This window comes from Athene noctua, chromosome Z, assembly GCF_965140245.1.
Source record: "Athene noctua chromosome Z, bAthNoc1.hap1.1, whole genome shotgun sequence".
NCBI lineage: Eukaryota > Metazoa > Chordata > Aves > Strigiformes > Strigidae > Athene > Athene noctua.
Window position 1 is genome coordinate 39763065 of NC_134077.1, and position 24057 is coordinate 39787121.

General features: G+C 38.0%; 1 protein-coding gene across 1 annotated transcript in view; it reads left to right on the forward strand.

The window, feature by feature from the left end:
- Positions 1-24057, forward strand: part of ST8SIA4 (ST8 alpha-N-acetyl-neuraminide alpha-2,8-sialyltransferase 4) — an 89505-nt gene that overhangs the window by 36210 nt on the left and 29238 nt on the right. Inside the window, exon 4 of the mRNA XM_074932610.1 lies at positions 4254-4547. Within this exon, the coding sequence (XP_074788711.1) occupies positions 4254-4547 (294 nt within the window). The remainder of the gene's footprint in view (positions 1-4253; positions 4548-24057) is intronic.

Genomic DNA, 24057 nt, shown 5'->3' on the forward strand with positions numbered 1-24057 from the left:
TAAACAAAAATCATATAGAAAAAATAGCCATAAGCTTGTTAAAGAATACACTTACAGTGAATTTTTATGCCAAAACAAACAAAAGAACTTCTGTAAACCATTATTTTTCAAAATTATTTTTGCTGGGACAAGCTGCTGAAAACAGTGAATAGCTTCAGCTCAGGAGAAGGTTTACAAACCTTTATATAATATGATGTATATTCTCAGTGCTCGTATTTGCAGCTGTGTTCAAGTCAATGCTTCACTGCTATGTGTGACTTCTAATTACAACCTGTTCTTGTATTCTGTGTTACTAGTAGAAAGTTCGTCCTGTTCAGCTTTGACTGCAGCCTGCTCACTTGCAGGTTGATTAACATGGAGGCAATACTGAAGTTTTTTTAGAATGAATGGAAGATGGCAGCATGCTGCAGAAAATTGTGTTTTACAGTCAAATTTTAATCAATCATATAGTTGCAAGGTATCAATGCAGTGTGTGAGAATAGGACACAGTATGTTACAGTTTTCAATAATTTTTATTCTTCCTGCTGGATTTGATATATAAATGGCACTTTTTTTTTAAAAAAAAAACCAAAACAAAACAAACAAAAACAAAACAAAAAAACCCCCAAACAAAACAGTAGTAAGGTTCCATTTGTTGTGTACAAACTCCTAGGCACATAATAGTGAAACTTGAGGTGCAGAGTCCCCCTTACCTCCTCATCATTGTTGTTGATATATCCAACATTCTATGTCTTAAAATGAGCTAGAATTAAAGAATATAACACAGCAAGGGGATTGCATTGCCTCTTTCAAAGTTGTTCAGTTAATAGGCTTCTTAATTTCTTTTAAAAGAAAATAAGCATATGTTTACATGTGTCTCTGTGTATGAGGATTTCTTGAAAGAGTCCTGAGAATTTATGGGAGATCACTGACATCTGTTAACAAAATAAGCTTAAAAATTCAAACAGTGAATGAAGTTGTGGCATAGCATAAAGATGCATTCGAGGTTAAGAGAAAAGCTCTGAAATGGGTAGTAAAAGCTGTTTACATATAGTCAGGTCTATATGCCAAAGTGCAGTAAGTAGTTTTATTAGCTCTGAAACATACAAGAAAGATGATGACAGACTTTTTAGCAGGGCCTGTTGCAATAGGACAAGGGGTAATGGTTTTAAACTAAAAGAAAGTTGATTTAGACTAAATAGAAGAAATTTTTTACAATGAGGATGGTGAAACACTGGAACATGTTGCCCAGAGAGGTGGTAGATGCCCAATCCCTGGAAACATTCAAGGTCAGGTTGGATGGGACTTTGAGCAGCCTAATCTAGTTGAAGATGTCCCTGCTCATTGCAAGTGGTTGAACTAGATGACCTTCAAAGGTCCTTTCCAACCCAACTATTCTGTGATTCTATGATACCTTTCTATAAAATTGTCTTGAACTCATCTGGAATTAGAAATTATCTAGTACTAGCAGTTTAGTGTAAGTGTTGTAATTCATCACTAGCTCAAACTCATGAACTTGTATGGAAACACTTCTGACATAACTGTTCCATAACTGCTTTAATCCCTGATGAAGAATGTGCTGATTTTAACTCATATATTTTAGCAGGTGTTTTATATTTTCCAACTTTGTAGATAAAAAATTAATACTCAATATTGACACTTCTAATTTAATGAGTATTATAATCCTTTCTTGAAGGAAGTAGCCTCTAAGAAAATGAGAAGTGACAATGAGGGTAATACTTTTATAACTTAGTCAACTACAATTAATTTAGTAATGTTTATTTCCTTAGCAGAGCCAGAAATCTGTGTAGAGCTTGTCTTACATTCATGTTCTAAACCAGCAATCTTGGCAGTGTACTGCTAACAGCACCTAGTTACTACTTTGAATACAGAGCCTTTCAAAGTGCAGATGTATTTACCACGCTATTTGTAACTTCAGCACTGCTGCTAATCCATATTTATATAACTGAATTTTTAAAAGATCAAATGTTAAGAGGTGATCAGCATTTGGAAAGCAAAATGCCTTACCTTCCTCTAATACTGCAATCAGGTGTCTAATGTGAGACACTAAAGGTTGAAAAATATTATTAATATTCCACATAGCTGTCCATAAATAATACCACTCTTACTGTGTGCATTTGGATTGCTCATTACTTTATGAAGTTATACATGAAAAATGTGAACATGCGGTGTGTTAAGAATTTGTACTGGTTATGCTGTATACCTTTCAAAAATACAGTATTTGGTATTAAGTATTCTACTGGTGAAAGAGTAATGACATGCAAGGTAAGTAGACCTTATATTTGTTATGCCTATGACAATTTTTTCCAGGATTTAGGTGAGATTACATTTATATGCTGGTTTGAAACTACATATTCTTTTAAGATTTAGGCACTGATACTGTTGGCAGATCAGAAGGGAGCTATCAAAAGACATGGAATCATATTAAAACTATAAGGCCTATGTTATATGTGCACACTTTGCATATGGTGTACAGCTTTTAAACAAGGTAGTGTTGCTACATAGTTGCTTCTCAGAGTTGGACACAGAGCAGGATTTGCAATGCCAGTCATGTGCATATATGTATGACTACTGAAAAAAATTCTGCTGTACAAGAATCCTTCATTATGTTGTGCAGTCTGCCTTTAAAATAGGTATTTTCAAGAGCAGCAGTTATTCAGTGAATTTGATTGGTCGATTTTAAGTCTTTGGCTTGATCTTTTTATTTTTAAATTTTATGCAACACCAGACTTTTGACCATTCCAGACTACAGGTTCATCCATTAAGATTTTTAGAAACAATTTTCAAAGCCAGTATTGAAATCAGTGTAAGTTTTTCTTGTGCCCTATCTACCAGTTTCTAAAAGATAGTACTCTTAGCTGCCTGTATTATATGGAGATGGTTTATGGAATAGATGTATAAAGATACTGAAGAATGTAAGTCTGTTTCCTAAGAAAGCTTACATCTGCCCACATGTCATCAGAAACTTGGACAGCTTTATCTCCTGAAAATATATAGGCTTTATGGTCTTCAGAAAATTTATTTCTAAAGAAGATAGGACTACTTCTTTAGCTGATAATTACAGAATGAAAGTTTATGTTCTGAGCACTTATCGTTCAGGACTAGGCCATCAGTTGGTGTTAATTAGTATTGCCCTGCTGACTTCAGTAATTGCTATATGACATTGGAGATACAGACATTAGAAGATGCTGGGGGATACGCTTAAGTACAAAGTTTACTGTACCAGAAAAGTATTACAGAACGAATAGAATACTATTTATATTAGCAATATAATAACATGCAAATGTTTTGATGGACCTAGTTCTGACATTGCTTCTTAGCATCCGTCACCTCAACAGAGCAGAGAAAATGTTGTGTCAGGACACTTATTTGGGGCATACCGGCTACAGGCTAATTCACTGAGGTTGTTGTGGAGGTAATTTGTTTCAGTTGAATCATACTGGTCACTGAAATCACAATTTCTGAATTGCATTTCGTTACCTGCATTCAGTGCTGCCCATGGAAAATGCTGCCTCTGTGTGGTTACATATATATGTATTTATATAACTGAGTTAAAAAACCACTGAACACAAAGGCCTGATGAGACCTTTTTCAAGCCTAGGAAAAAAAGCTACTGAAAAATCAAACAAGGTTTGAAAATGAGACATCAAGGGAAAGATTAATATTTTTTTTCAAAAATTTCATTTCTAAATTAAATGAAAATACTAAATTTAAAAACTTCTCATCAGCTGCAGTGAGACTACCAAAAAACAAAATAACAGAAATGTATTTAATGTGTGGTAAAGTTGATTTGAAATCATACTTAAATACTGTATTGTAAAAAACCTGCAATGACTAACCTGTATAAATTATACCTTAATTGGCTAACATAGCTTCCTTTAAGAGTGTGAGCTGTTGATAACATGATGACAAATGAATACAAATGGTGTAGAAAGCATACTGTTATGAGTAAGTGGTACTCTAGTCGTTAATGCATTTTAAAGCATGATGACATGGTTTTCAAATGTCCAAGGAACTTTTTTTTATTCTCACAGCATTATGTACATTTAGCATTTTAAAAAAATTTGTGTTATGAGTGTCCAAGTTGAGTATAATGCTATATGTTATCAGACCTATTATCACTGGTACTTTTTTCTCACATTAAATTGAAATGGGTTTGCATATTCATTTTCAGCTTTCCCTTCATGCACACATCTTTCTGAGTTAATGTTTCATATTTATTTTTGTTTTTCCATTAATTTCTTCCTCTTCAGGTGCAATCTAGCTCCTGTGGTGGAGTTTGCTGCAGATGTGGGAACTAAATCTGATTTTATTACCATGAACCCATCAGTTGTACAAAGAGCATTTGGAGGCTTTCGGAATGAGAGTGACAGAGAAAAATTTGTGCATAGGCTATCCATGCTGACTGACAGTGTCCTTTGGATCCCTGCTTTCATGGTCAAAGGTGGAGAGAAGCATGTGGAGTGGGTTAATACATTAATCCTTAAGAATAAATTGAAAGTGCGAACTGCCTATCCATCACTGAGACTTATTCATGCTGTCAGAGGGTAAGTGTCTGGAAAACACTGGTCTGTCCTTGGCATAATGAAGCTCATAACTAGAATTCCTAGCAGGCATCAAAAAGCTTAAGTAAAATGTTAAAAGGAGTATGATATTTCCATTATTGTTATAATGAATTGCATTTGTGATAAAATAAGTTTGGTAATAAATGTCACTCATTTAGCCTACTCTAATGTGAACAACTGCATTAGCACAATAACTTTTCACTTTCAATTTTATATACAAAAATTATTTATGATCATTATAGTGAAAGATTGATGAAAAAATAGTCTGAATTCAAATGATACCTGTGAGTCATCAAATAAGAGGACAGTGAAAGTGCTACATGTCTTCTTTTGGGCAAGACTGTGGAGATAAAAAATAGAAGTTAAATAGCATAGGGGTTGAGGTAACAACCATGTAAATAATGAAGTCTGGAAGGTCTGAAAATAATGAGTTCCTTCTTAAAACATCTAGGACTTTGTAGCAATCTTTCCCCTTTTGAATTTGTTCAGATGCTTGGCCAATTCAAAAACACTTATCAGAATCACTGTAAACATGAATATAATTAGTCATTAAAAAAAAAAATGCATCCATGCTTTGTACAGAGACTTTTTTTTTTTTAACAGCATGATTAAACAGGACTGTCAGATGAAGGCTCCAATGTCATTGTCACTGCAAGTGAGAGTATATAGGGCTATGCATGAAAACTGTTCAGAAGATGGTAGTGCAACATTTATTTGTGCCCTGAATTATGACAGTATGACAATATTGAGTTCCTTGAACTGTGCTGTCTGTAGGGTTTTGGGAGATGTCTTAAATTATTGGTATTGTCTTTCACACCAGTTACTGATTATGTATCTGCCTACAAATTTGTTACTGTTACAGCAGCAGGGATAAGATCAGAGGGGATGTTTGAATTGTTACTCCAATCTAGTATGACAGTATGAGAATAAAGTTTAGAAATGTGTTGTTCTTCACAATATTATGACTTTTGAATATGCTTTTCTCCTTCTGCTATGTGTCTTCATGTGGTACATGATATTCTGCGATATTCTTCACGTGGTATGCTTCTGGCACTGGAAAAAAAAATCAATCCTTTTGGAATGTTCCAAAACCTTTGGAAATAATTTTTTTACTGAGTTGCTCAGTTTCCATAGCTGTTTCATTATACAGTAACAATCTAGCTATTTATGGGCCTTGATTATGTTGAATTTTCAAGTATTCAAAATGCCTTTAACACATGAATAGGTGTAGTGGGTTTTGTGTGTGTATATAAATTAAATAAATAAGATTACTTCCAGTTTACAAACAGCTGTTCTCATTTCCACCTGCTAAATCTGAGCAAAACTAACAAATGTGAATGGTAATTCAGACTGTGCAGCCTTTTCGGTTGATCAACTTGAGAGGGCTGTGTCTTAAAAAAAGAATTAGCACCTACATTGGCTCTGAAAGAAAGGCAGATAAAGCTCAGCCATCAGAATTGGTGTTGAAGATTTAGACTATACTGTATTTCAGGTTATACCTAGCAGTATTGTCTGTTATGACTGCACAAATTTATCAGGTTGTGGCATCTGTGTGCTAAACCTTGAGTCCTCCACTTCAAATGATTAATCATCTCACTTTCCCTTTTTTGTTCTTGTGAGAAGTAAATATCATCATGTATTCTTTACTGTTCTTTTTTGTAAGCTGAATAAGAACAAAACAAAGTTAAATTTATCTTTGGTCTAAGTCTTGAATTTATGAAGTGAGGTGCATGAGGTGAATATGTCTTAGTGAGTTAAGTTTGGAAGTCATACTGTTAGCAGTAATACATGTGGAACAAGCATTCTTCAGATTTCTCAGACGGTTGTCTTAAAACACCAGCCCATAATGATGAGGTTTGTATTGCAGCAAAGTTAAATCTAGGGAAAGAGTATAATCTTTTTAGAGGCTGAATTACATCTATCTAAGTTCTGTTAGTTTCATATGTCAAATGGAATATACCATGGTAGTATGAGAAATTAATAAGCAATAACTGTTCTTAAATTAAAACGTGCCTGAGCTAAAAATTACTATTTTCTAGAAATAAAGTACTCGAAAAATAAAGTAAAATATAAAGCTCCATAACCTGATTATCAATTCAGTCCATTTTGGTGGTAAGACTTGTGAAAGTTAAGCAAGTTACAGATCCTAACTTGAGTTTGAAAGTAATGAACATCTAAGTCTGTCGCCATTTAAAACAATGTGTGCAACTTATGTACTTACTTTTAAGGAAATTCTTCATAATACTGTATTCTATCTATTGTGCTCGTTTATTTCAAATTCAGTGTAAACTGATGATTTATGAGCCTCTGAAGAGACACTACCTAAAAGGAAGTCCTACAAAGCACTCCTTGTTTTATGAATCTGAACTATTTTTGTGTGTTTATTTTGACATATCTGTTGGTTTTGCAAGCTCTCTGCTTGCAAGTTTTAAGTCTTTGTGACCATGTTAATAGTGAGGTACCGTAGTGGAGGCCTGTGGTGCTGTAAAACATGAAGGATAAAATATGTGAAGATAGCTGTTAAATGTGGAACAAAATGAAGAAATTGTCCCGTAAAACCTCCATGTTAAAACACACAGTAAGATCTGTACAGAGCAACTAATCCCTTTAATTGAGTGCCTAAGCAGATATGCAAGACCGATGAAATGCAAGGAATATACTATGTCTTTTAACCTCATAAGCCTAATAGGGAGATGAATTTCGATTTATTGATGAAAGGATGATGAGGAAAGCTGAACTGCAAGAAAAAGATTTTGTAGCCTGTCTTAGGTTATGCAAGAAAACTACTTGCATCTGCAACCTTTCTTTTGTAGACTTTTGAGCATTCTCAGATATTTGTATCTTTGTTCTCAAATGTAGCTCACTTATTTTCATTAAAGGCAACAAAAGTTCAGAGCAGACTCAAGGGAGTGTAGCATTTGCAGTCACTGTCCCATATTAATATTTTTAACATCTCCATAGTTCCCTTAATGTCCATACAAGTAAGCATTCACTACTTCTGTTTCCATTTCTTGTCTTGATAATTCCAAAGCATTCTGGCTTTACTTTTTATTTGAGTATGCACATTTTTCATTAAATAATAACATGAAGGTAGGTAGAGCTGTTTTAAATTAGACCTTAATTATAAGAGAATCAATCAAGAATTCTTTTATGTGGGTCTTAGGTTGTTTTTTTTCTATCTTAAAACCTTCCCACATTCATAACTTAAACACGATGAGATTTTTTTTATACTATTCCAGAGACATATCAGGAGGGTATACTGAAGAACTGTCCCCAACTTGAAAGCATGTTCTTACAGAGATTAATAAAAGGTGCAATTTTATGTTTTATTAAGCTGTTCTGGAAGACTTAGGCATCCATGCTGGTTTTTTTCTGTACCACAGATACACCTGTAGATGTGGTATATCACAGGGCTATACCATAATTCATATCACTCAGCTGGTTGAAATGAGGCTTTTATTTGAAACTTTTATGTACTGCAACTACACATCTTCAAAATAATATAAAAAAATAAAACACTCAGCCACCACAGGCATGAAAACTGCCTAAAAAGAGAAGATGCCTATCCTAAAAAGTTAGAATTATAAAGTCTTTTTTGTCTTTTTTTTTCTTTTTTTTCTTTTTTTTCTTTTTTTTCTTTTTTTAAGAACAACAACAAATAAATTCCCAGGTAAACTTGGGAGTTCTTTGATTTAATATGCCTAAAATCTTATTAAAACTATGTAAATGTAGTGTATTATGGGCTAAATAATTTGGTAACTAAATCATGAATAAAGTAAAATTAATAATTTCAACCTGACATATTAAGTACTAATAGAGGTGTTTAATGCTGAAAGGTGCAGGCTGATGGTCTGGAAAGTATTGTCTCTGTTCTTCTTTTGTGCATATCGAACTGCCAAATTGTTCAGACAAATTAGGGTTTTCCTTCATCAGTCTTTAAAGCGTTAAGACATAGGCAGTTTATAAAGACAGAACATAAACTTTCTTAGACTTGTTCTGTTCTAGTGAAGCCAAATTTTACATTCCTATGTACTGTTGTTCTATATAATATCAAGGCAGTTTTGCTGCAGTCACATACAGCACTGAAATTCTCTCTCCTATTTTTCCTTCTCTTAATAGAAGAAACTTTTTGAGCAGCACATAGTATTTGGGAGTTGTTCTTGATTAGATAGAATAATGACTGCATTCTGAGATCATTGTGAAAAACTTTATTTTCTCCTGTCCATTTTGGTAATAAAAAAGGTAATGTGGTATTGTAAAAAGAAATTACTTTTTGCAGATTTTAAGCCTTATAAACTTCTGTGAGTGATAGCCACTCCTCTAAAATATCAGAGGAATTCAAAGTTTTAAAAACAGATTATGTAAATACCAAGTCCAACGTGATAACTATTTTATTAATCAGTAGCGTATCTTAAATGGCTGTTGGATTCAGATTTTTTACTTCAGTAGATCTAGATCAAGTGGCTTCATGTGACAATTTATTTTCTTTATTTTTCTTTTGTACGTCAAGTTAGAATATTGGATTTGGAAAGTGGTTTGGGGGCAGTTGCATGATTTTTTCACAAAGTGTTTCTAAAAGCTGTTTTATAGAACATTTAAATGTAATTGTGTACATATTATTGAGAAAATAATTGAGGTAATCAATATGTAACAGAGTTCAAGATGGAACTAGAATCTATAAATCAAGAGTTTAACTGATTAAAAGGATTTCTTTGTTCTCTAATGCCACTGCCAGGAAGGTTAATTATTAAATACTTATAGTGAACAAATCACCAAACTTTTTTTAAATTTAATGTAACAACAAATTTCAAAACCTTTGATTTATTAAGAGGCATGAGATTGAATTCTGAGCTCTTTAATTAAAATTACTTTTAATAATATTTTTCCAAGTGAGATGATTTTCTTTGAGGTGTGGACAGTGTTGGTTATGGGGTCTGGGCTCAGTAGCAGAGCTCTAATGGAATATGCATTAAACAGTAGGCAAACAAGAACTGAGCCTGCTAGGATTAGCGTCCAGATTTTTTACTTCAATGGTCCATTGTGGCAGACAACCAAACATGAAAGTAGGATTAGCAGATGCTTTCTGCTATGGATACTGCCTTGTGGTTCCCTGGTGGGAGTAGAGAGGGCTCCTGAGACTAAGCGTGTCATTGGCACATTAGGAGGCCAGAGTTAACTCCCAGAGCCTTTCACAGCTCTTCTGCTTCTGTTGGTGAATATCTGAAGGTGTCTGCTGGAGAGAGAGAACACCACGCTCAGGCACACCCTGCCAAGCAATAGAATCTTTTACAATATGGTAGTTTTCTGAGCAGCTTTTTTTTTTTTTTTTTTTTTTATACTTCCTCTCTCAACTCTACAAGCAAAGTTCTCATGCTCATCTTCATGTGTAGAATGTTTTCTTGGCTTTTCTTTCGTATTGGAGCCATTCCATAAACTGTTAGTCACTCAGCAGCACTGAAATTCCATAAACTGTTAGTCACTCAGCAGCACTGAAATTGCTTCACATAAGATTCCTTCCCATCTTTTGGGTTTGGAACAGTCGCATGGACATCCTGTGGGATTTGCCTGTGCTCAGCTTATTTCCTCCTTGATACTGCCTGTGAAAGAGCAGTAGTAGAGTTGATCCTGCATTAAACATGGCAGAATTCCCACTGATACCTCTGGATTGTGTGTGTCAAGACTATGATGTGTCTGTTTATGGTCACTTTTCAGTGCAGAGTCTTTTTTCTTTTGTAAGTTAAAGCAAACAGCTGTTGTTTGAATGCAGTGACCTTTTACACAACTTCACCATGGCTCCAGAGCCCTTTGCTGTGGGACTTACAGAAAAAATGAGAAACTCAGACATGCAGAAATCAAGTAGTTCTCCAGTGTCCCTGTATTAATAAAGAAACAATTGCTGGGAGAAATCTGTATTATAAACACTTCTGTTTCTTTTCTAACTGCTAACAGACTTCACTTTTTTCTTTACTGCAAAAAATATTTTTTTAAGAAGAGACATTTTTAAGTACATGGATGAATAAATAATAATTGCAAGAAAACAAGATCTAAAAAAACCCATTAAGCTAAGAATACGATGCTGTACTTAATATAAAATCACCATGTCTTTTGCATCATGTCATATAAATATTCAAAATATTAGGAAAAAAAATTCACATATTTCCCTACTTTTCAGTGGAGTACAACCGTGTTTCTTGTATATGTGGATGTTAAAATAGAAGTTCTATATTACAATACCCTTGTGCCCTATGTAACATATCAGTAAAGCTGGCTTTGTTTGATAAGTTATGCAAACAAGTGGGATGCCAGTTAGTTTGGATTTTCAGAACTTAAATCTATGGTGTGAAAATATTCTTTGGATCCCGGGATCCTGTCCTAATAGGAGAGCAGGAAGTGATGCTTCCATTCCTGCAGTGGAGACACTCTTGGGTTGTTCTTTCAGTCTAGCAGCTAATTAACAGGGCTGCAGGGCCCATGCACCTCATGAGGGTTCCTTCTTGTCTGGTTCAAAGTTTCTCAGGATAAGATTTTGTTTCCTTTGCACAAGATCTCGTATTTTATTGTGAAGGAAGATGTAGCAAGATCTGTCAAGAGAAATGTCACTTTTTGAGAAAAAGGAGAACTTTTTCAATGGGGCAAAGAGTTGAAGTAGAGGAGAACACAATGGGAAAACTGTGAATGTGCACTAAACTGTTTACTTTTTATGCTTTTCATTGCCTGGTGCATTCTGCAAAGTAGACCATGAAAAGCCTGACTATGATTGTAGGGAACCATTATTCTTATTTTTATATATCTTTTGATAATAGAATTCTGTGAGTTTTTGATTGGGGGGTGAGGGTTTGTCTCTTTTGCTGTGACAACTGCTTTTTCCCTGTTTATTTGCAACATATATACTTAAGACTTGTAAAACTCTTCTAAGGTTGAATTTCAGGTTTCATGTACAGGAGAGCAACAGAATAGGTCATAAGACAAATAATCATGAAATTACCCATTTTCAAGTTTTCCTGCTTAGTTTATCTACGAAAAGCAACAGCACTGTAGCTAATGCTAATGACAGCCCATCTGAAGTGCATGTATACCAATGCACACAGCATGGGTAACAAACAGAAGGAGCTTGAATCCGTGATGAAACAGGAAGATTATGATGTAGTGGCTATTATGAAACATGGTGGGATGTATCCCATGACTGGAGCACACCAGTTGATGGCTACAAGTTCATTAGGAGAAATAGACAAGGAAGGAGAGATGGTGGGGTGATGCTGTATGTTAGGGACTGTTATGATTGCTTCAAGCGCAAGTGTAATGAAAACAGGGTAGAATGTCTTTGTGTTAGAATCAGGGGGAAGGCCGACAGGGCAGATGTTGTAGTAGGAGTCTACTACAGGCCACCCAACCAGAACAGAGAGGTGAATGAAATATTCTATAGACACTTAGGAGAAATCTCATGATTACTTGCCCTTGTTCTTGTGGGAGACTTTAACATCCCAGACATCTGCTGGAAATATAACACAGCAGAGTGGGACCAATCCCGGAGATTCCTGGGATGTGTGGGAAACAACTTCCTGATGCAGCTGGTGAGAGAACTGACCAGAGAAGGTGCCCTGCTGGATCTCCTCTTTGTGAACAGAGAAGGACTGGTGGAGGATGTGGCGGTTGGAGGTCGACTAGGGCAGAGCGATCATGAAATAATAGTGTTCTCTGTGCTTAGAGAGGCCAGGAGACATGGCAGATGTGCTTGGCAGGTTGTCTTGGGAGATGGTCCTGAAGGGTATAGGGGTCCAGGAAGGCTGGGCACTCTTTAAGAGGAAGTCTTAATGGCTAAGGAGCAGGCAGTCCCCAGTAGCTGTAAGACAAGCTGGCTCCAGAGCAGACCACCCTGGCTAAACAGGGAGCTTTGGCTGCAACTCAGGGAGAAAAGGACAGTTTACAGCTTTTGGAAGAAGGGGCTAGCCACACACAGTGATTACAGAGATGCTGTGAGGCTATGCAGGATGGAAATCTGGTCTAAAGCCCAGCTAGAAATTAATCTGGCTTCAGCAAGTCAAGGATAACAAGAAATGTTTCTGTAAGTATGTCAACAGCAAAGAAACACCAGGGAGAGCCTCCATCCCCTGCTTGATGCAGGAGAAAACATGAAAACAAGTGATGAGGAGGAAAAGGCTGAGGTGCATAATGCCTTCTTCGACTCAGTCTTTAATAACAAGACTAGTTGTACTGAGGGAATCCAGCCTCCTCAGCCAGAAGACAGAGACTGTCCCACAGTCCAGCAGGACATAGTCAGTGATCTACTGCATCACATGGATATACACAAGTCTGTGGGACTGGGTGGGATATACCTGAGGGTGCTGAAGGAGCTGGCTGGGTGCTCCCAAGCCGCTTTCCATCATTTACCAGCAGTTCTGGCTGACTGGGGAGGTCTCGACAGACTGGAGGTTGGCCAGTGTGATGCCCATATATAAAAAGGGTTGGAAGGGTGATCTGGGAAATTACAGGCTTGTCAGATAGACTTCAGTGCCTGGGAAGCTGATGGAGAAGCTCATCCTGAGCAGCTCAAACATCACACAACACATGCAGGACAACCAGATGGTCAGGCCCAGTCAGCATGGGTTTATGAAAGGCAGGTCCTGCTTGACAAACCTGATCTCCTTTTACAACAGGGCGACCTGCTTATTTGGCTGTGGATGTTGTTTACCTTGACTTCAGTAAGGCCTTTGGCACCATTTCCCACAGCATTCTCCGGGTGAAACTGGTTGTTCATGGCCTGGATGGACACAGGCTTTGATGGAAAAAATCTCATTGGATGGCTGGGCCCAAAGAGTTGTGGTGAACAGAGTTAAATCCAGTTGGCAGCTGGTCACGAGTGGTGTCCCCCAGGGCTCGGTTTTGGGGCCACTCCTGTTTAACATCTTTATTGATGATCTAGACGAGGGGATCGAGTGTACCCTCAGTAAGGTGGCACTCCCAAGTTGGGTTGGAGTGTTGATCTACTCGAGGGTAGGGAGGCTCTGCAGAGAGACCTAGACAGGCTGGAGCCATGGGCTGAGGCCAACTGGAGGAGTTTCAATAAGGCCAAATGCCGGGGGCTGCCCTTGGGCCACAACAACCCCCATCAGCGCTACAGGCTTGGGGAGGAGTGGCTGGAGAGCTGCCAGTCAGAGAGGGACCTGGGGGTGTTGATTGACAGCCGGCTGAACAGGAGCCAGCAGTGTGCCCAGGTGGCCAAGAAGGCCAGTGGCATCCTGGCTTGTGTCAGCAATAGCGTGGCCAGCAGGGACAGGGAAATGATCTTACCCTTGTACTTGGCACTGGTGAGGCTGCACCTCGATGACTGTGTTCAGTTTTGGGCCCCTCACTACAAAAAGGACATTGAATGACTTGAGTGTGTCCAGAGAAGGGCAACAAAGCTGGTGAAGGCTCTGGAGCACAGGTCGTACAAGGAGCAGCTGAGGGAACTGAGGTTGTTGAGTCTGGAGGAAGCTGAGGGGAGAATTCATTGTCCTTTACAACTACCTGACAGGAGTTTGCAGAGAGCTGGGGATGAGTCAATTTAACCAAGTAATAAGTGATAAGACAAGAGGTGATGGCCTGAAGTTGCACCAGGGAATGTTTAGACTAGATATTAGAAAGTATTTTCTTTACAGAACAGCTTGTTAGGTGTTGGAATGGGCTACCCAGAGCAGTGGTGGAGTCCCCATCTCTGCAGGTATTTAACAGTTGGGTTGACATAGCGCTGAGGGATATGGTGTAGTTGGGAACTGTCAGTTTTAGGTTAATGGCTGGACTGGATTATCTGCAAGGTTTTTTCCAACCTAGATGATTCTGTGATTCTGTGACTGTTAACAGGGAAGCAGGGAATAAATAGCACATGGTTTATTGTATTTCACAGAATCACAGAATCAACTAGGTTGGAAGGGACCTTGAAGATCATCTAGTCCAACCTTTAACCTAACACTGACAGTGTTTTTGCAGTTTTGTATGTATTTTGAAAAGTCTTTTGCTACTGAAATTGGATTAATGCTTTCAATTTTAGCATTGTATTGCATAAGAACTGTCAATTTCTGTGTTTCTGAAAACAATAAAAATGTGCAAAAATAATTATTTTGACTGTATTGTACTCCTGAAACAAAAATTCTGGCTGTGCAGCTGAGAAGCAAACCAGAAACAGTTTTTATAGTACATCTCTGAGGATCAAAATAGAGAGGACTGGAGTTCATAGAGAGGAGTCATATTGGACAGATAGTACTGGGCAGATGGAGAGTAGTTTCTCTCTTTTTTCTTGACACTTGAGGTGACCTATCTGTTGATTTTGTATGATACATGTACACACAAGGAAGTTCTGTCAGGTTTCCTTACTTTTTAAAACTGGTATTTCTTAGGTAGAACTTATAATAATAACAGTTATGCTATTTTTTGTTTTGATTATAGTATCTACCAGGAGTTTTTGAAGACATGTGCATTTAGCTTTGATCTTACTGAACTTTCGTGATGAGGAGCAGTTGTATTATCTAGCCAGTAACAGATTTCTTCAAAGGCTTAGTGAATTACTGAGTTAACGTGGAAATAAGCAAACAATGCTGTATCTCTATGTGCTATATGGTATGGCATTTCCCTTTGGTCACTTCAGGTCGGCTGTCCTGGCTGTGTCCCTTCCCAGCTTTTTGACCACTACCATCTGACTGAAAATGCCTTTGCATCTGAACTTTTCAGTGAAAGAGGAGAGTTGTTAGGATTACCATGTTACCATATGATACATTCTACTAGTTCTAAATATTTTTTTTTTCCATATTGATCCCTTCATCTGGAAAAAAATAATAAAAAATAGTTTTAAGACTAAGCCTTTTTTTTCCTTTTTGCGTCTTTGTTACAGGGGAGTTGGCAGGGGATACAGAAACAACAGAAAGCCCAGACCAAACCAAAAGAGAGAAGATGCCTGTGATTGTTCCTTTTGTAATTCTTCTGTATTACACTCCTAGCTGCCACACTGCATTAGCAGGGCTAGATCAAGAACAAAGTATGGCTTTTCTTTCTGCACAGATGACCACAATAGATGAAAGATAGTACCACAAGGTACTGTCAGTTACCTTATATTCCAATTCAAGTCATTGGGTTGTTTGTCAAAATGAATAAACAATCCAGTCTTTCAGTGAAATAATATATTGGGACAATCCTCACAGGGGTGTCAGTATAGGAAGGAACTGTTTGGCTTAGTATCTTCTGTAGCCTCTCTTTTCAGTGCACATGAGTTTCTTCAAGACTCCTTTAATGGATTTGTTTAAAGTCACTGGGTTCTTGTTTGTATATGGAGAAGGACTTAAGTGCTTCAAGTCAGAAACACTGGGTAGCATTTGGGCATTTTATGTCTGAAGTTACCAAATGCCAAGGCTAATGGCTACCTGTCATGGTCCAGTCGGTGGACTCATGATGGTTCATTTGCTATGATCTCGAAAGTGCAAAATTAAGGTGACCAACACCAAAGGGGATAGCAGTAATAAAATAGGGAAACTTTACTGTGTTGCCCGTGCAATAGTTAGAGATGGGTGAAGGAAAGGAGAAAAGTAAAGTTTAGAGAGAGGAGGGAGAGAGGTTATAGCTACCACCGCTGATCTTGTGATGTCCTAACAGTCCCGGGTCCAGCTGATGCTGTGTTGTCCATCGTCATGGTCCTTGGTGGGGAAGCTTCCAATTTTCGTTGTCCAGAAGTCATCCTTTTGTGCTCAGTAACACACCTTGCTCCACCTCTGCCTCAGGGGTCTCCACCCTTCTCAGAATTCAGTTGTCATTTCTCCTTCTCGAGCGAGGCTATCGCAGATATGCAGGGGGGAGTGTCCGAGGCGTGGTCAGTCTTGGAGGCGGGTAGCCTTCCACCAGGAGGTGTGTTTTGGTATTATAATGAAGTGAAGTTCATCTAAGGTTCATGATTTCTTCATCGATGTTATGGCAACAGTTGCGATTCATCTTTTTTGACAGTGGCTATGCGATTATCTCTAACAGCTGTGGCTGGGCCCAGGTACCGAACAATAGCACAGCACTCTTAGTACCGAGCGGCTCAGGCACCAAAGAACAGCACTGCACTGCCTGCACCACATGGGTCAGTGCTCAGGAGAACAGCACAGCACTTGCTGTGCCACACAGTTGTGCATTATGGAGCCATTGTACCGCATTCCACTCCAGGGATCGGCAACTGTTCCAAGCAGGCCATTGTCAGGTACCTCACTGTCCATGTCCCTGATGACAATGTTGAGACAATGCTGATCTTCTGACTGACACTTACACTACCTTGTGTCTAAACACAGCTTGTGCAGAAACAGTTTTAAACAAGGAGTCCAGGGTTTACAATATTTCGCCATTGTGTAGGAGAAAAGCTCCTGTTCATTCTTCTTTCTGAGATGTACTGGGTCTGGCTGGGATGGAGTTAACTTTCTTCATGGCAGCCCTGTGACATATATAGGTACTGTGTTTTGGATTTGTGGGTGAAACAGTGTTGGTTACACACCAGTGTTTTGGCTGTTGCTGAGAGATGAGGTGATCCTCAGTTTACTTGTGGGTGGTGGTGAGCCTTCCCCCCCCCCCCCCCCCTTCACCTAGGAAGTTGTCTTTATCTTGATTCATTAGTTTTCTTGCTTTTGTGTTTCCTGTTCTCTCCCCTGACCCACCAAGGAGGGAGGAGGGAGTGAGAGAGCAGCTACGTGGGTGCTTGGCTGCTGGCCAGGGTCAGCCCACCACATGAGGGAAAGAATTTGTGTATTTGCCACATCAGCCAAGTACAGGCTTTTCAGGGACTAAGAGAAAACTACTAGCCTGTTCCAGTTTGCATCAGAGAATTAAGAGATTGAGTTAGAAAATGAGAAAAAGGGTGAACACTGCTGTATTTCAGACATTTGGAACATAACAAGGCCAAGCAATTAGGTTGGTGCTGTCATGCCTGGTGATGTTTAAGCATAGAACATGTTTTGAAAGAAAATAACTGATTCATTAGTCAGTGGGTCTGGCTTCCGCTACTTCAGTATTAGAAGGTGCCATAGTTTGTGTTAGGTGCTTGTGTTTCCGATGGAATGGGATTTAAATCTCTCACCAGTCCTTATTTCCTTCCCAGGATAGACTGAAGTCTCTGCCCCTCTGTTGTATTGTAACACATTTCCTTCAGCAAAGGTTTTTTGTTAGGTGTTCTGCTGTCCATATGCTCATATGTAGATGTAAGGACAGGTCTGTAAATGTATGGGAGATTAATGTCATGTGTGGATTCACGTTATGAGTTTAATATGTAAGGTTGCTATATTGAAGTCCTTTTCTGAGATTTGTCCTTCAGTCTTCAACAAGTGCATTAATGGGCCACAGGAAAAATTAAGAAAATGCTATTCCCAAAATGTAAAAAACCATTCCTTTTATTTCTAGCTTTTTAAAAAACAATATTTCTGTACTGAAATAATTGATATGTTAAAGGATTTTACCAGACTCTGGGTATCTCTGTACTTGCTCCATTAACAGCTCAGAGTTGGTCCATCACCTCAGTGAGTGGCAACAGCTGACAAAAAGCATCTTATATTTATATGATTCTTCATAACATGAAATACAATACCAATTCATCATCAGTTTCAAAAGTCCATTATATTCCAGACTTTTGACTAGTTCTTCTCGTTCTACTCTCGTTCCTTTTCTGACATTGCTGCTCACTGATGCAGTGTTTGGTCATCACGATTACTTATCTTCAGTATTGTTCCTAGAGCACCTATGCATACTGCATTGAACTGTTAGTATGGTTCCTAGAGGACCTGTGCTGTGTAAAAGAGTATTTATTAATATTCTTGCTATTAATAATATCCTAAGAGAAAAGAGATTTCTAAAGCTTATTCCTTTTACAGATATATCTTATGAGCTCCTTGGAGACAGCTTATTTACTATATTTATTTACTGTATTTATTCTGTATTTAGTGGAGCAAAAGTCATCATCATGCATTTTTTGAAGCATATATTTAGTGAAATAGCCAAAATTGACTGAGAGAAAGTTATTGCTAGAACCTGTTTTTTCATTTTAAACTTATTTGTACTTTATTTGCTAGCAGTGGGATACAAGGGAATTTCCAACCTGAATGAGTAATCATTTTCTGTTACAATTTACAAGCAAAGACGATCTATAAAAGGATTTGAGATAAGACCCTTCTGAGAACAAGTGCAACTGCTGGTTTCAGAACATTTTGGAGACTCATGAGGGGTTTTTTATCTTCTCCATTTCAGTATAAATGTGGGCACACTGACCAGAAGTGTGGCAGAGAGGAAGTAGTGGGTGTATCAGAGTCATACTGAAATGAACAGGTGGAACAGTTTATGTTCATATCAAAATCTTTAGCATCAGATGAAACATAGTATACAAAAGGGCTAAGAGGACAGTATTCTCAAACTGTTTGTTCCAGACTGCTCCTACAATGTAAAATCCACCTGTGGGCTTTGCTGACTATTTGAAAGGTTCAGACTCACTTGGCATGAACTTGCCAAGTGAGGCCTTTCTTACCTTTAGTCTGTAAGAGACAGAATATAGACAAAAATGCAACAGAGGGAAGGTAGACTACAGAACATATCCCTCAATGACAAGAAGCTTTTAGAAAATAGTTTAAGTGTTTCTTTTTATATTCCTTTGCAGAGCTAGCAGTCATCCTAAAATCACTGATAAAGACAGGATGGGGGAGGGAACCCCTCCCTTAATGCTGCAGTATGTTCTCCTCTCCAAACAGTGAGGTGCACATTTTTGCACAAACTATGAAGCTGCATGGCTGCGTGAAACCTCAAAGCTTATCTGTGAGCCATGCTACGCAGAGTGTGGCTGGCTGTAGGGGACTGATGTGAGCTAGCACTGGAAAATGCGGGGCTTGACCTATTGACTACTGATGTCAGTTAGGATTTCTGCTTCCTGCAAGGGATTTGTCATGGATTTTCATAGAGGAATTGATTCACTGTAGTTTGTGGCTTTCTCTGAGTCCCCAAGGACATTTCACAGTGGGAGCAGATCCAATAGAGATGATGCTGGCTGGCTGTGAAGTCAATTAGAAGGTGACTGTATGAATTCTGAGGAGGGAGAAGGACAGATTTGAGAGGACATGGATAGAAGAAGATATGGCTCATGCCTTTGGAAATCTCAACTGTCTGTTGTTAGTAGTGAACATCTGTCCTTTTCCTACTGAATCCATTTAGAGAACAGTAGGCTCCTTACCAACAGGGGTAATGCAGACAGGCTGTTGCAGAATGCAAAATTTGCCTGAGAACTCCTGGTTTTAACTCATGAGATTGCTAAACCATTGTTGCTATTTTGGTATGATGATCATCCTCTGAAACGGAGATGAAAGAGAAGAGGAAATCAGTCTTTCTCTTTTTGTTTTCAGTTTCTATAAACTTGTTTGTAATATGCAAAACAATTTCAGGGCATGAAATATCTGGGAAATGTGCCAGTGTGTAAACACATTTAATTTCTATAACATTGATGATTTGAAGTTAAGTAGCTTGAATTCAGACTGAAGATCTCACTTCAAATTACTGTTAATTAAGTGGCTGATGGTAACTTAGTAAAGCCACTGGCAATACACCATGACTTTAGTGTAATAGTAAGTAACAGTAAGACAGTCCAGTTTTTGCTTAAAGGCTTTAATCAAGAAAGTGACAGGTATTTCCATTCCTTTTAAAATAAATTTTTAAAAATGCATTTACACGGCCTTTTTTCATTTTTTTTTTTTTTTATTGTAATCTTACAGTTCAGTGAATGGGGTAGCTGTTTTGTTTCAAGATTGTCATAATTCCTTTTATTATTGTTTTATAACAGCAGTACTCCTACCTGCTGGATGTGTCTATTGATATATTTTAAAGTTCATGAAACCCCCAGAAAGAAAACAAATTATACAATGGAGAGGACACGTCTTTATTTTTTTTGGCAAATACTAGCCAATCATGTCCAAGTCTTTTGTCATATTTCTCTATACTCCTTTCTGAAATATGCAGCAGAAAAATTAAAATCATGGAGAAGTCTGTCATATCAGCAAGTCTTGGAGGAAAGCAAGCTAAAATCTTTCTGGAGGAAGAACATCTATTAATCTTACTTGAAAAGAACAGGAATTTCTGTTGGGTACTTACTGCTTGTAAAATCAGTAATGCCAATTGATTCAGCCAATTTCAGATAGGTATCATATATTTGTTTTTGACCAAGTGTAGCAATGAATGAAAATAGTTTTTTCTTAGTCTATTGCATGTCCTTGTGAAACCAGTTGGCTGAGCAGAACTCCAGTCACATCTCATTTATATTAATTGGTGTTTTCATTGGTATTGTTCAAGGTAAAGAGCTTAACAGGATGTGAAAAGTGAGCAAGAGTCATTCTCTAAAGGTACTGGTCCTTTGACATGGCAGGTTTGGACTCCTGTGTATTGTCTTCCTGAGTGCTACATTAAGTTGTGATGCAGTAAATTGTTTCTGTTCAATCATGTTCTTTCAACACATGCCTGCACATGCTTCAGTGAATGCTTTTTAACTGTTTAAAGGTTTTTGTGTAATCTTGATCCTAAGGGGTAACTTCTGCCTCCTTGTTTTACTGAAGTTTACTGAAATTTACTTTTATTTGTGTGAATCCTGGCTCTTCTCATTGGTTAATTCAGTGACAGCTGTGAGATTTATTACGGTAAAATCAATAGCTTTTATATCTGATTAATCTGCTCTGGTTCATTACACTGATCAAATTTAAAGGCCTCTAATGGATATTTTGTATAATAATCTTTAAAAGGGAGGCTTCAGATTGTATTGATTAAATCAAAAGAGGTCAGATTTTTTCTCTCTAATTGCAGTTAGTCTAACAATTAACATAGCATTGAACATGTTCTTTTACTGTATCTATCTGGACCTGATGTTAGACAGTATTGGCTTCAGCCTTCAGGGGAGTTGAGTGCAAGCTGGAACCAGTTTTAATGTGTTTATCATTCCAGTGAGCAAAGAGCATTCTAAACATGTTCTCAGATTCACAGGCTATGTTTTCAACATTATTTTCCGTATCAGTGCCATTACTGAAATGCTCCACCGGTACAAGGCATATTCCTCATCCTGGGATCATTATAAATTTCACCCTCTTGCAGGGACACGATATAATACTGCATATCAGGGATCAGAATGTCCAATGATTGTGCCTTTTTTGTGAGTTTTAGGGTAGATTTAACAGTTGATATGATGTATTAGAAAAGAATACATGTTCTCGCCTGTGAAATAGATGTTCTGGATAACAAATAAGTTATTCCAGGGTTTTCTGAAATGACAAAGACTGTATTTAACAATTGAAGTAGATCCTTCTATTATTGTATTCCTAATTCCTTAATATACATACTGGACATATTGCATTTTATTCTTATTCCTCAGATATTAAAAAAAAAAAAAAAAAAAATCCGAACAGCATTTACATTGTTTTGAAAAGAGAGAAAATTAGTTAGTGTTTTTTCTGTTACAGAAATACGTTTACCGGGCATTAGTGTAAGAACAGATATTCACATCAGTAACAAAGACTAGTGAAATTAGAACTAGAAATTAGAAACTACTAGAATTAGTGCAGTTTAATTATAGCACTCCGGTAACATTCTGTTGCAATTTTCATAGGAAAAATGCTAATCAATTGTAACTTGTAGTAATGCTTTCATAAGATATTAAGAATTTCATAGTTTTCTGAAATGTGTATTTTATAAATTTAAACCAAAAGTTATCTCTGTGTTTCAAAGAATTTACCAATGTCCACTGGTCAGTCTGCTGCACATTGCTATTATTATAACTTTGCAGTAAGACTACATTGTTCTTTTTCCCTTACTGACCTTTAGCTGAATTGTTATCTTTGCTCAAACAAAAGATGGTTTCCTGTCCTTAATTGGCTCATGTGAGTGAAGCGTCTTATCCAATCAGTCCCACTCTTGTATTGTTACAAACCAAATTCCTTTTCCACTCCATTTGCCCATATTTGGCATGGGAGAGAGCTTTACATGTGGTAATTTTTAATGAACATTTTGTCATGTCCTCACCAATCACCAGAAAAAGTCAGGACCCTAGGGCACAGTTTGACAAAATGAACCATGTGGTTAGGTTGTATTATGTATTATTTCAATGACATGTGTAGATATTATTTCAACTGAAAGTTAAATTCAAAATTACTTCTCTCACAGCTGAAGTATAATCTGTGTAATTGCCATCGTGTAATAGATATTTAATAGTAATGCAATAGGAAAATTATCATTTTGCATTTATTAAAGCATTCATCATTACTATGCAGGACATGGGTCAAATTAATTTCTTGGCTATTTTTGCTGACACAAGCCGTTATAAACATTTCCTACCAAGGAACTGCTTCAGTAATCTTTCTGAGGTTTGAATAACGACTCGGAGACATACAAATAAAGGCCCTTTCAGGAAGGGAATATAGCTGGTAGAAAGAAGGCTGGTTATTTATCACCCTGCCCAATCTCTACCTGTAAATTGCCCCTGTGGGCCAGGTGAAATTGGACACACTCTTTAAGTTCTGATTTCTCAGTTTCAGCTGCAGCAACAGGACAGGTCCTAGTGTGGGCTTGTGTCTCTGCCCTTCAGCTGGAGGCTAACCTCTGGTATCAACCCTGCTGATGCCACAGACCAAAATTCTACCTAGGAAGCTAGCCTGCCATCACCTTTAGGTCCATGAAATGTGCCAGCAGCAGAGAGCATGTGCCTCATATGCCAACCCTGAATGGGAAGGGAGTCCCAGAAGACGAGTAGAGATGAAAGGAAGGTTTTCCAGCAGTGATTACTGCTCAGGGCATATCTTTTCCTTCAGCAGAGGAGGGAATTCTGTTTCAAAAACAGACAAAACATAATTGTGAGTCAAAATACAGAACTATAGAATTATAGGATCATTGAGTGGATTGAGTTGGATGGGACCTTAAAGAACATCTAGTTCCAGCTCCCTTGCCATGGGCAGGGACAACTTCCACTAGATCAGGTTGCACAAAGCCCCATCCAGCCTGTCCTTGAACACTTTAAGGAAGGGGGCAGCCACAGATTCTCTGGACAGCCTGTTTCAGTGTCTCACTACCCTCACAATAAAGAATTTATTCCTTACGTCTAATCTAAATCTACCCTCATTTCAGTTTAAAACCATTACCCCTTGTTCTATAATTACAGTCCCTAAGAAAGAGTCCCTCCCCATTTTTCCTGTAGGCCCCATTTAAGTGCTGCAAGGCTGCTATAAGGTAATCACAGCCTTCTCTTCTCTAGGCTGAACAAGCCCAACTCTCCCAGCCTGTCCTCATAGCGGAGGTGCTCCAGCCTCCTGATCATCTTCATGGCCCTCGTCTGGACCCGTTCAAGCAGGTTCCTGTCTTTATGTTGGGGGCCCCAGAGCTGGGCGCAGTACTCCAGGTTGGGGTCTCACAAGAGCAGAGTAGAGGGGGAGAATCACCTCCCTCGACCTGCTGGCCTCACTTCTCTTGATATGGCCCTGGTTATTGTTATCTTTCTGGG